The sequence below is a fragment of the Phasianus colchicus genome, chromosome 7 (genome assembly GCF_987193195.1).
Source record: "Phasianus colchicus chromosome 7, bPhaCol1.hap1.1, whole genome shotgun sequence".
Lineage (NCBI taxonomy): Eukaryota > Metazoa > Chordata > Aves > Galliformes > Phasianidae > Phasianus > Phasianus colchicus.
In genome coordinates this window covers 9428086-9440854 of record NC_143442.1, presented here as the reverse complement: position 1 = coordinate 9440854, position 12769 = coordinate 9428086, and the positions used below count along the sequence as shown (strand labels likewise).

The window sequence follows — 12769 nt, the reverse complement described above, 5'->3', positions numbered from 1 at the left end:
AGCATTTTATTATTATTGTTGGCTGGCTTACAAGCTGCAGGAAGAGACAGGTTAATAGCAGTGCAGCCATTATAATATGTGGGAGGGATGGGAACTGCAGTTACATACAGAAGATGAAAATGGTGCTACTGAAAATATTATTTTTCTTCCTTTCTATTAATATCAACTTTGCAGTATTATTCTGACTTTTGTCCATTTTTCCCCTACTACTGTGTCAAATATTTTTTGTAGTTGCTGTGAACTTCTATTCCCTGCAGCTGAAAATCGTGGGAAAATTATTTGAACGCTTTTTCAGCGAGTCCCTATGTATGTGCTTGATATAAGCTTCAGTATTCCTCACTGAGCTTGTTTGGAACTATTCGCATATTTAGAAATCAGTGCTTATGTTAGTCTTGTAAGCCAGATTTCTCTCTTGCTTAGTGAGCCTATCCACAGAAAATCTTTGAAGTAGACACTTTAGTTCAGAATAAAAGCACTGTTTAATAGAACACTTACGATGCGTCTAGAGCTAAGTCATCAATATAGAACAAAAATAGCTTTATTTAGCCTGAACTATTTATACAGAGAACTGATCAGTATACTCAGAAAGGGCTTCAGGGAAGAGAGATTATTTACAAGGTGCTGTAAATGCTCATAGTAACTCACTCTAAGGGATCGATGAGCCGGACTCATTGTTTTAATACAAAATAGTGTGCCTGCTGCACAGACTGTGTGAGCCTATGCCCCCTCTAGTGGATGCCACACAAGCATCTCCTCCTATACCAGATAACCCTGCAACACCACCTCTTTAATATTGCTTTTTAAAGCAATTTCTTTGAATCAGTACTTGTTTTAATATATGCAATCTCAGGGGCTCTGTGCTTGAGAGTGTGGTCCAGGCAGAGTGAGTAAATTCATGTTTTTTATGGCTTATTTCTGTATGCATTCACGGAATCACTAACCATGCAGTTCCGCTACCTTACAGCCATCCTGAGTGAGTTGCTGCAGAGGGAGAACCGGGTCCTTCACTTCTGGACCCTGAAGAAGCGGAGGTTAGATCAGTGCCAGCAGTACGTTGTCTTTGAGCGCAGTGCCAAGCAGGTAAAAAACCCGCTGCCTTTCTTTGCTGGCAGTGTGTAAATATGCCCTGTGTCCATGTCGTGCCTCTGTGGGGTTCCTGTTGCAGTCTCCAGTTGTATTTAAAAGCTGTTCCTTTTTAATACGTGGAAAATATACATTCTTAAAACAATTGAAGAAAACTCCAAAGCTCAGCAACAGAACTCCGTATTTTTGCCAGGCCATATTCATTTCAGGATGTATTCATCTGTTTGAAAATAAATAAGAGAACAAATATATTTTATTGAGCTCTAATTGAATGAGAACATTGCCTTCTCTCTCTTCAGATTTTTCTTTCTGAAGATAGAATTCCCTACACTCCTTTTTCTTCTAGAAAACACCACCTTTTGTGTCCTTTCCCATCTGCTTTAATTATTGTATTCTTTTTATATCTTCCTAGAAAGCATTTTGATACACACAAAATTATGGCTGATTGTTTTGATATCCATTATTTGGCAGATTATTTTGTTGGAGGATTAGTTCTTGAAATATAAATACTATTTAGTTTTTTTTCTTTTTCCTTCTGATATTCTTAGGCCCTGGACTGGATCCAAGAGACAGGCGAATATTACCTCTCTACTCACAACTCCACAGGGGAATCAGCAGAAGAAACTCAGGAACTCCTGAAGGAATATGGGGAATTCAGAGTACCTGCGAAGGTAAGGAATGACATTAATCTAATTGGTCGATGACTGTGCCCCTCTCAATGCCTTAAATCTTTGTGATAATATTCTCTTGATTCTGTATTTTCATCCTGAAACTCCTAGCCCAAAGACGAATGTCTTTTGTCAACTGTGACCTTTCATTTTTAGCAAGGCACAAGTACAAAATTGAGGTTGTCCCCTCCCTTGGTCTGTGCTGGTTATGGAGCATTTTGCTCTGATTAGAATGAAGAGTAACTCCATTTGCATACATGGCACAGTATCCTAATGGAACATAGCCGAATTCTGTCCTTAGACAATCCTACAGCAATGATGTATTGATATGTTATATCCACGGTCATCTTGAATTCCCTCTTTCTTCCTTTCAACCTGGAGAGGCCCAGGGGGTTCTTATCATATCATATAAATGCCTGAAGGGAGGATGTAAAGGTGACAGAGCCAGGCTCTTTTCAGAGGTGCCCAGAAGCAGAATAAGAGGCAGTGGGCCTCTGAAACAAGGGGGGTTTCTTCCAACCATCAGGAAGCACTTCTGTATTGTGAGAATGGCTGAGCACTGGCACAGCTTGCCCAGAGAGGTGGTGGTTTCTCCTCAGAGGTCTGCAGAAGTCAGCAGACACAGTCCTGGGCAGCCTGCACCAGATGAGCCTGGCTGAGCAGGGACTGGACCAGGTGGACCCAGAGGTCCCTTCCAATCTCAACTGCTTTGTGATTCTGTCATCACAACCACCATTTGTTTCATTAATTCCAGCTGGACTGATCATAGACGATCATTTATCTTATTCCACTGATCCCAGTGAAGTACTTTAAATAAATGGGTTTGTAAACTCTAGGGTGAGCATAAAACAAATCTGTATTACCAAGAATCTATTAATTATAGATGGAATATATGGAACAATTCTGAGAAATCTGATGGGGTTTACAGAGGAATAGTGATTGGTCCTGCTTCAGACAAATTAATTCAAACCATAGGTAATTCACAGACAGTGAACTCACAGGGGTATTAACAATCACTGATAAGGATCTAAACTGCCAAATCAGGCTGCAGCACGACCACAGCTTCACTATCGTGTAGCTTCATTTTCCTGTGTCCTGAAATTGATCTTCTGTAATCCTTAAATTCCTCATTAGGCTGTGAATGCTTGCCTGGGTTTGATTCACAGATTTTATGTTCTTTTTGTCCCTTTCCTTTTTCCTGAGTTTGCACATTTGAAAAAAAAAGAGATAAATAGCGGTGGACTGAAATTAATTTACAGACAGGCACCATGCAACATTTCTTAAACAGAGCTTCTCTATCAGCTATCTACAGTCATTCCAATTATCATTCAGTTTGGATCAGACAAATCCCATTGTGTCCTGGAGCATCCAAACTATTTCTACTCATGATGTAACCTGGAATTAAGCTTTATACCTTGATCCTTACTGACCATTACTGGCTGTTCCTTCCACTGGTACATCCAGTCTTGCTCCCTTGGGCTGTGATAAATCACTCTTAGACTGCTGACCTGTAATTTTTCCAAGGCCGCGTGCAACCTGGTAAATGCAAGTCGCTTCCAGATGATGATATTCTCAAAGTAAGCTGTAACTGAAAGCCTTCCTGATCCCAGCACCTTTCTGGCCAAAACAAATGTTTGGATAGCAAATACAGTAATAGCTTTTGGGAATGAGACACTCTTTCATATGACAGGAAGTCAGATTTTTACTCCTCCATACATAGCTTTGCTTAACTATTTACCTTATTTGTTAGAACAGCCTCTGATTCTCCTGTTAATTTATTTTGTCATTGAAATCTCTGTGAGGTTTTAAACACAAAACTAAACTCAGGAAAACATGGATTTGACATGTGCTTGTCCATTTGTGGCCAGATTGCTGGTAACATCAAGCACTTGACAGCATGTCTCATGTCTGGCAAAGAGCATCACACCACTATTTCTAGGTATCCAACTGATTCTCCTTTCACTTTTGAGGATTTACATGTGCATAGCAGCTGGAGTTCAGTCTGTACAGTTGACTCTTTCTATAAGCATTTTGCACTTCATTTGGCTTAAACAGAGAGTTCAGGCACCTTCAGTAGATTTGGAATCTATGCTAAAATTTATGACCACCCATTGTGCCAGGTTTGCACAGTTCCTCAGTATGGAAAGCCATGATGACTAGGAGGCAGTCAGACCCAAATGGAATAGAAAAGACCTCAGGAAGATTATGGGGACTCAGTGTATGTTTTGGAGTTCAGTCATCTTTTACTTTGTAATGCTCCAACTGGCACTACGTTTCTGATGCACAGAGTAGTGATTCAGACTCCCTTCCTGGCCTGATGCACAGTGTGTTAATGACCTGCCTGCACAGGTCTGAAGAACCACCTAGGTACAGATTCAAAGTAACGTGGTGTGTTTTATGAAGTGTAACTTTAAAATCCTGTCTTCTACCCCAAGGCTCACAAAACCCCTAAAAATTTTTTGGTTATGAGGAGGAGATGTTTCTAACTTCCAGTGTGTTTTGTGCTTGCGTGTGGCTTCAAATGACTTGACTTTCTATATCTCCTGCAGCGATGTAACTGTCCTTATGAAAATGTCATTCCTTTTATGTTTTACTGGGTGAAGTTTAAAGCATCTGATTCCTCATGATCTGAAGTACAGATGCTGTTTAATAATATATATAAAATCGCGAGCTCTTTCTGATTGCTGTGTGAATTAAAAGAAATAATGATAGTGTAACATAACTGTGGACCATATTTTGGGCAGCAAACAAAGGAGAAAGTGAAGCTCCTCATCCAGCTGGCTGACAGCTTTGTAGAAAAGGGACATATACATGCCACTGAAATCAGGAAATGGGTGACCACCGTTGACAAACGCTACCGTGACTTCTCTCTCAGGATGGGGAAATACCGCTACTCCCTGGAGAAAGCCCTTGGAATCAATACAGAGGTACTGTAAGTCCATGTCCTTCTGAGGTTTTGTACCAGATCTGAAAGTCACAGAAGGAAGAGAAGACTATGAAATGAATGTTGCAAGTTATCGTATGCATATTAGAACCACTTAAAATCTAGTCGGCCTCAGGACTGCTCTTTCTGATGAGAAAGAGGTTTTTTGTGACTTATTGGTGGTAGGAGGAGGAGTCAGATGGAGATCAGAGAGAATTTCTGTACAACTGCTTGCTCTGTTCTCCAGGAGACTATCCAGCTACTGTGAAGGAGGGGGGAACACATTATTTGAATAAAAGTCTGTATTAATTTTAGCATAAACCATAAATATTACTTCCATGCCATTAGACCCAGGCCTTGACTGTAAGTTTCCATTCTCTCATCCTTTAACTGAATAAAAAATTGGTCGCCAACCTCATCTCTAACCTCTGCTAGGTGAAATAGAACAATACAAGGCTAACAAAAATAAGAACCTCATGCTATTTCCTGGCCATAGTAACACTTAAAAACCTGTTGGTCAGTCACCCTCAAAGTAAAGTATCAAAGATGAATAAATTCCCTCACACCCTCAAGATAAATGTACTCTTCCTTGAGCTGAGTTTCTGGTTTACACAGTTACTGACCGCTTCTTACCCCTTCTTATGTGTTTAATCTCACAACCATGATGCATTTTACACAACAGTAGGATTACAATGGACTTAAAGTCTGCTCTGTTACTGCTTCTAGGATAACAAGGACCTCGAACTAGATATTATTCCAGCAAGTCTTTCAGACCGGGAGGTAAAGCTGCGAGATGCAAATCATGAAGTCAATGAAGAAAAAAGAAAGTCAGCCAGAAAGAAAGAGTATGTCCCAAAACTCTCTGAGAGTGCCACGACACATTATTTAAAAGTGATTCTGTGATATCTGCATGACCAGAATGGGATGACAGCCCTGTAACTCCTTCCAGCTGTGGAGCTCTTGAGATATGTGTACAGTTGTAGAGCAAAAGCTGTGACTTGTAGGCAAGAGAATCTCAGAACATACAGTTTGACTTTCTTTTGGTTTTAATCAGAGGTTACTTTTAGAAAGGGAAAGGAATGAGATGAGCACTTTGCTCAGAGCTTGATGTCACTGAGATACTTCATTGTCATGATTTCTTTCTGGCTGTATGTGACAGCTGAAATGAACAGGGTGACTTTCTCATCTCTCTGAAGTAGTCAGTACCGTTTCTCCTTCAGAAGGCAATGGTACACTTGGTCCTTCCATGGCACATTTTCAAAATATTGAGCATTTGAACTTTGGGACACCCAGCTTGAGACACTACAAATGTGGTTGCTGGAGTTCCCATTGGTTTGGATACCAAGTTGTTGTAGCCCTCTCAAATTAGTTTAGTTGTGTCTGCCAACCCTCTCAGTGTTGCTGCTAAAATTCATGTTTCAGGGTGGCTTACGATTGCGTATTAGTGAAGTTGCAAGACTTGTTGAGGAATCTCAAGTCTTTTTTTCATGGAAAAAAATTACTGAAAATCAGCTGGCTATTTAAGTTTGGCAAGTAGAGAGTAAATCACTCCTCAGGTTTGCAAAAATACAACTGAATAGAATTTTATGCAGAAAAGTTATTTAAAAAATAAGCCTATAAGAGACTAGAGTATTAATTGATATTTATTTTGTTGAAGTGAAGGGTGCAAAGTGAAGCAGCCGAAGGTTTAGAGTGGAAGTCCATTGATTCACAAAGACAACAGGAAGATGCTGTGTTTTCTCTTCATTACATTTCCTGTAATGTCCAGCATGCCTGAAATACTTTCTTTTTCCAGATTCATTATGGCTGAGCTTCTTCAGACAGAAAAAGCTTATGTCAGGGACTTACATGAGTGTTTAGAGGTAAGTTACAGCCTGGAGAGTGCCCAGTACTTTTAGGAAGGGCCTGGTATCCTTTGCATTGTTGGTGTGATGTACCCACCATTAGTGCCTGACCACAGGGCCATGTCCTACTGGCGGTGGGAGCTGAGTGGGAGTTGAGGGGGTCTGCACCCCATGGCAGAATTACACCCTGTGCTCCCCATGTATATCTCTAAAGTCTGCTCCTCTGGGGGCACCTGAGTGTGCCTTTAATTGCAAAGCTGTGCTCATCCTGCAGAGAGTAATAGCAACGTCCTGGAATTCAGTGAAGAGCAGTTAGTGCGTTGACCTGAAATTTGTTGGATTCCAGGCTTTATTCAGTCATGTAGCATTTCCTTAAGAATTTAAATCTCTTACTTTGGATCATCTCAAACTAGAGATTGCCTCAAGCTAGAGGAAGAGCTGGATTTGTACAGTCAAATACCTTACCTAGCTCTTCAACAGGGTAGTTCTGAAGGAGACTGTGATATTCAGGGCAAAAGGCAGTGTTTTTTTTAGTGAAATCTGTCAGCTTTCATATTTCCGCAGTTTCAAATAGATTTTTATGTGTCTAATGCTACTGAAGTGGCAAATCCAGGTTATCTTTCAATTGTTTCTGCCTGCAGTTCTTGGACAACATCAGTTGGACAGCAAAGACAGGTGCTATTGACATGTTTTTGCTTTGTCTCAGACAACTTCTCAGCATTAGCACTTTGAATTTCTCTGGAGAGCTTTTTGTGACACTGGAACATCTGTTTTTTTACCTTATTTGTTTAATCTCAAATTGCATAGTTCCCTTGTCAGCCCATGCCTTTGGCAGCAAAACAAGGATATCTATTCTTCTGCACTGCATTTGTTCTCAAAGCTAAGATTTGCTGATGTCTTCCAGACTTACCTTTGGGAAATGACAAGTGGAGTGGAAGAAATACCCGCTGGGATCCTTAATAAAGAACACATCATCTTTGGCAATATCCAGGAGATATATGACTTCCATAACAAGTAAGTTTTTTTAACATTTTTGTTGATGTTTACTGGAAACTAAGGAAACTAAAGGCATGTGTATCCTTATACATCTTTGTGGTGTCCGCTGTGAATGCCTGCAGTAGAATGCACATCCGAATGCAAAGTAATTAATCCAAATATGCAAAATAATGTTTGATGCCTTGTTTTGTTTATTTTTACAAAAATGAATCGCATCTTTGTTTAAACTTTGCCTACAGTTGATTAACAATGTTGAAGTCACATTACACCACTGCTTTGTAGTTCTATAAGTGCTTTTCATCTCACAGCACAGTATTTGTGCTTTGCAGAAGAATAGGACTCTGAGACAGCAGGCCTTCAGCTTTACAGTTGATGAAATGACATCTTCTTCTGGATGCATCTAAGTTTTATCACTTCTGGCGCAGAAGCACATAAGGAGTGATCTTTCTGAAGATGCACTGTCTGGTTCTTGCATATCAGTTTGTCTTCTAAAACACAATGACTTCTACTAAGGATTGTTACATTTTCACTGTAGTTGAGTTGGGCACGGTTGTGCTCAAATAGCAAAGTATGCCTTGGCAGAGACACAGTTTCTCCATTGGCAGCACACTTGATTAGCCCCGTAATCAAGATACAACTACCAATCATTAACACTGATCTCACTGGTCATTTTGCTTCTCTTGGGTATTTGATTGTAACTAATGACATTGGTGTCTTCTTTTTTCAGCATTTTCCTGAAAGAACTCGAGAAATATGAGCAACTGCCTGAGGATGTGGGTCACTGCTTTGTCACCTGGGTAATGAAGCAGCTGCTTTTCTTTATTTATTCAAATTAATTCCTCTGGCACAGACAGAAACGAGCTGAGAATTGGTGCAAAGGTTATTCCTTGGTGACAAGGGCGGTAACAAGAACTGCTTCTTCCTTAGCTCTCCCCTTCCTTAGCTCTTCTCTTGAGCAGTAGTGTGAAGGCTTTCTGGAGACCTGTTCTTCATCCTGCACTGACCAGCCTAGTGTCTAAATCTGCTGATTTAACAACCGGATTAACGGATTTTGTCAAACCAAATGTCTATTTAGGGGTGACATTAGTTCCTTTGCAAAGGGCCCTGAGAGGAAGAAATCATCATCTACTCTCCTTAGGGAATTTTAGTCATGCTTGAGACTTTTACAGAGGCATGAACATTTTCTTCTATCATCATTTTCCTTCAGAAATTAGTGTCAGACTGTTGAGCCACTGTACTCTCATTCCGTTACCCACTGCCAGGAAAATTTCCAACAGGGCTTTGAAATCTTGATGCTAAGAGTCTTCATGGGCACAGGAGGTTACGGTAGTTTATCTGTATGAAAACCATCCTCTTTTCAAGAAGTTTGCCAGGCAAGTCAGCCATCTTCATGTTTTCACTGCTGGTTTTATTTGTGTTATAAAGCTGGGAAATAAAATTTTTGAAGTCATTATAGAACCTTTTCATTTACCAAAAAAATGAGTGGTTTGGTGGCTGGGTGGTTTCAAATGGGCTTTTAATTTCAAAAGATGGCACAAATACTGATGAAATTGATTCAGAAATATTATTTACGATGAAGAAGTTTATATATTTATGAAAGATGGAAAACATTTACATACAGTTCTGTGCAAAATCTTCACTTTTAAGATTGTACCACATCATCTCAGCAACAATACATGTTTAGTGCTGTGTGTGCTTAGAGACATACTCACAATACTGCGTGCCTAATTGCAAGGTCTTTTTATTTAGATACTTGCTATAGAAAATGTTATACTAATCAGAGGAGTCCATCCTCCTCTGCCTGCCCTCCTCTCCCTGTGACCCACACTGAGTAATACAAAGCTGCTCTAAGGCAGAACAACACAGATGCTTTTAATTTCCTCTTAAAAATAAATAAATTAGGAAATGAAATGCAAAGCACTCTTAGCACAACATAAAGTTTGAGCCATTAAAGTCTCAACCCAGGTAGTAAAGGCAAGTTTGAGCCAGCCATCACAGATCTGAGCCTGAAGTCAGAAGTGTTGGCTCCAGCTTGCTTGAGCTGGGTGAGCTCTTGCTCAGGGTTTCCACTCTGGCATTATCTGCAAATAGGTGTTAGAGTCAACACTACATGACTGGGATTTCAGACCTTCTGACGTTCAGATACAATCTGTGCAACCTCATCAGAGCTCTCAGAAATGAGTTTTCATCTGGATTAAAGTTTTAGATTTCCTTCTGTTACAAATGTTTAAAAAAAAGCTTCCCATAACTGTTATATGGTGCACCTCGGAACTGCTCAGGTAAGGTATGAACTGCTGCTAAGTATTAATTCACAATTCTCACGTTGCTTTAGGGTTTTATCACTTATGTTTGTCCTGGAGAGCCTTAATGAGAGACTGTGAGAGCAGAAAAAAACCTTATCTTGCTTTTCCCTTGATGTTTGTTTTCACAGGCAGATAAATTTCAGATGTATGTCACCTACTGCAAAAACAAGCCTGACTCCAGCCAGCTCATCCTGGAACATGCAGGGACTTTCTTTGATGTAAGCAGCTATTGCTGTTTTCCTTCTGCACACATACCACAGCTGAAACACCTTATCTTTACATCTGAGCAACAGATTCCTTTTGGTGCCTTGGCATTTGGGTTTTCCATTCTGCTGCAGATACCACATGCTGTGAAAACTGATGGGCTGCAGTGTGATATGTGATCTTCATCAACGTGGCAAGGCACTTTTAGCAGAAACCAGCATTCTTATGGGAGCCTTCATGCATTTTTCAGACCAAATCAGTTCTAAAGATCTGGTTTAGATATACTCTCTGCTTCCAGGTATAGTGGTAAAATGAAAAGCAAATCCTATTATATTTTATGACCAGAAATACAAAACAAGATCCTGTCCACCAGTTCTACAAATCTTACCCACTCGAGTAACATTTGCTTCGTTGTGCTGGTAAAGGAGACCACTGCTTGCTAATTGCAAGCAGTCTCCTTTACAAGTTTCCCTTACAAGTGCTACATCTGGTAATAAACATTTGCAGGCTCTAATCCTGGTTTTATAGACCGCTTTCCCTCTGATTTTTGAAGCCTCATTCATTTTGCCTTACTTATCTGTTAGCTTATAGCTTTAGGTAATTGTTTTCCTGGAAAAAAAAAAAAAAAAAGGAAAAAAAAAGGAAAAAAAAAGAAACACTTCATGTCTTTCTTTTAAAGCACTGAAAATCCTTTTACAAATGTAACCTCTCAGCAGGATCCAACCTGTAATGTGGTTGGCAGCTGACACGAATCAGCTCCTCTGGGTTTAGTCTGTGCCAGTGATCAGAGCGTTTCAATTAAACACACAGAGAGCTCACGTGAGCCAGAAGAGATTTTTCTTTCTTTTTTTTTTTTTTTTTTTTTCTTATTACCGATTTAAGCAGAATTGAACCGAAATGGATTTTCCAGGAGGTGGCGCTTGAGCCTGTTGAATGGTTTGTAATGATGGTGGAGAAGTGATGGAGGGGTAAGCATCCTTAGAGGTACGAAGGTGTTTCTTCTGCTAAGATTTTTCACTTTAGCTTGATGTATGGGCTAGAAACCTTCCTGATGTTGCTTAATAGTGAGTATTCATTGGTTAGCATCTGCTGTTTTGCAAGACCTCTTTGCAAGAGGTTATATTTTCCTTTCACTAGTGGGAATTGTGGAGGGCTACTCTGTAGTGTCTATGTAAAAAGAGAATGCAGATTATTGCCAAACTCCTCTAGGCTCTCAGACCAAGTGACTAAGGTAGTGACTAATGGCAGATCCTTCTGATCTTCACTTTAGAGTGGCAGTGGTCAAATGGCAGGATCTTTTTTTCCCAAACATGGAATTTCCCAAAACACCCTGATGAAGAGAGAATTAGCTAGAATAATGTCCCTCAGCATGAAGCCTGCTTGAAAATCCCCCCAGATTGCTTAAACCATCATATAAAGGCATGTTTGAGATGAAAATAAGCAGTCCCAGCAGTCTGATTGAACTCTTAAAGTCCATGGAAAAGGTTTGGCTGCAGGACTCATTGCAAAGGTTAGCTCATTAGGGGAAGGAGCAAAGATAAGTGATGTATCTCATTTGAAACTGTGAAGAGAATTAGCAACAGTGCTGTTGGAGCTGGGATGTTTTGAGAACTTGCCTAGTTTATTCTATAGGTTTATTCTAAGATAAAGATGGTTATTTTCCCTCCCTACAGATCTTGCTTTGCTTATAAACTATAAACTTTCCAAACTAAAATTTACCCTCTAGCTGCAGATAAGTCCCATCTTTTCTTGTATCAGGAGGCAGCCTGGCAGAGGGCAGGGAATCCTAGCCTGTTCCGCTTCAGCACAGAATCTGCCCCTACAGGGCATAAGGGATCAGAGCATCCTTTAGATGGCCAAATGTGTGCAATAGCATCTTGTGGGATGTTCCAAGTGGAACCAGCTGCAGGAGGTAGCTGGGCCCTTTGCTGGACTTCACTGGGTATCAGTGTCTCCAGAAGTTAACGATCACATCACAGTGATCAAAACAGACATTTTGGCTGAGATTCAGAAATATTCATTGCTATCAGAGGTATCATAAGGATCTCTCCTGGCCCCAGCTGCCACCTCAGAGCACCACAGGTCTGTCAGCACTGTCAGCCCTGCTGCTCCCATGTGGATATTTCAGCTACCCCAGGGCTTTTGGATGGCACTAGATCCTTATGTTTAGACAGCTAAACTGCACCCAACTTGTGCAATTTAATTTCATGTCTCTTCATTTTAATTGAATGTTAAAACTGCTTTCAGCCCTCATAGCAGATAGGTCATATATAAATTAACGCTTGTGTAGCTTGCTTAGCATAGCATCAGCTGAACTTGCAGAGTGCTCCTGCAGTTTGAATGGCCAAAGGAGACACCACAGCTTGTTGCCTACTTCTCTGAATATTCACGCTGCTCACTGCATGTGAGCTGGAAGAGAGTTAAAAAGCTACACACAGAAACAGAGAGATACAGAGCTGAAGTTATGGGTGGTTCTGTCTCACTGGGGGTTAACAATTTTCCATAACTGATTGTTGTTTTTTATCTCTTCTAGGAAATTCAGCAAAGGCATGGTCTGGCCAACTCTATCTCTTCTTATTTAATCAAGCCTGTCCAGAGGATCACAAAATATCAACTCCTCCTGAAGGTACCTTAGTGAGCTGACCAAATTGGGTCCTGCAGAGCAGCTCTCAGTTGTAATGAGTTAACTTCCAATGCAGTGACAACGCTGTGCCTCACACCAGGTTACTGCTATGACAGGCTTACCAC

General features: G+C 40.5%; 1 protein-coding gene across 10 annotated transcripts in view; it reads left to right on the top strand.

Annotated features, from left to right (window-relative positions):
* The window catches only part of KALRN (kalirin RhoGEF kinase), a 447706-nt gene that overhangs the window by 319005 nt on the left and 115932 nt on the right, over positions 1-12769 (top strand). For all 10 annotated transcript variants that reach the window (XM_031590658.2, XM_090143646.1, XM_090143648.1 and 7 more), the window contains exons 20-28: positions 965-1080; positions 1632-1754; positions 4496-4678; positions 5401-5519; positions 6470-6536; positions 7423-7532; positions 8242-8311; positions 9946-10035; positions 12555-12647. In XM_031590658.2, coding sequence (XP_031446518.2) covers positions 965-1080; positions 1632-1754; positions 4496-4678; positions 5401-5519; positions 6470-6536; positions 7423-7532; positions 8242-8311; positions 9946-10035; positions 12555-12647 — 971 coding nt within the window. The remainder of the gene's footprint in view (positions 1-964; positions 1081-1631; positions 1755-4495; positions 4679-5400; positions 5520-6469; positions 6537-7422; positions 7533-8241; positions 8312-9945; positions 10036-12554; positions 12648-12769) is intronic.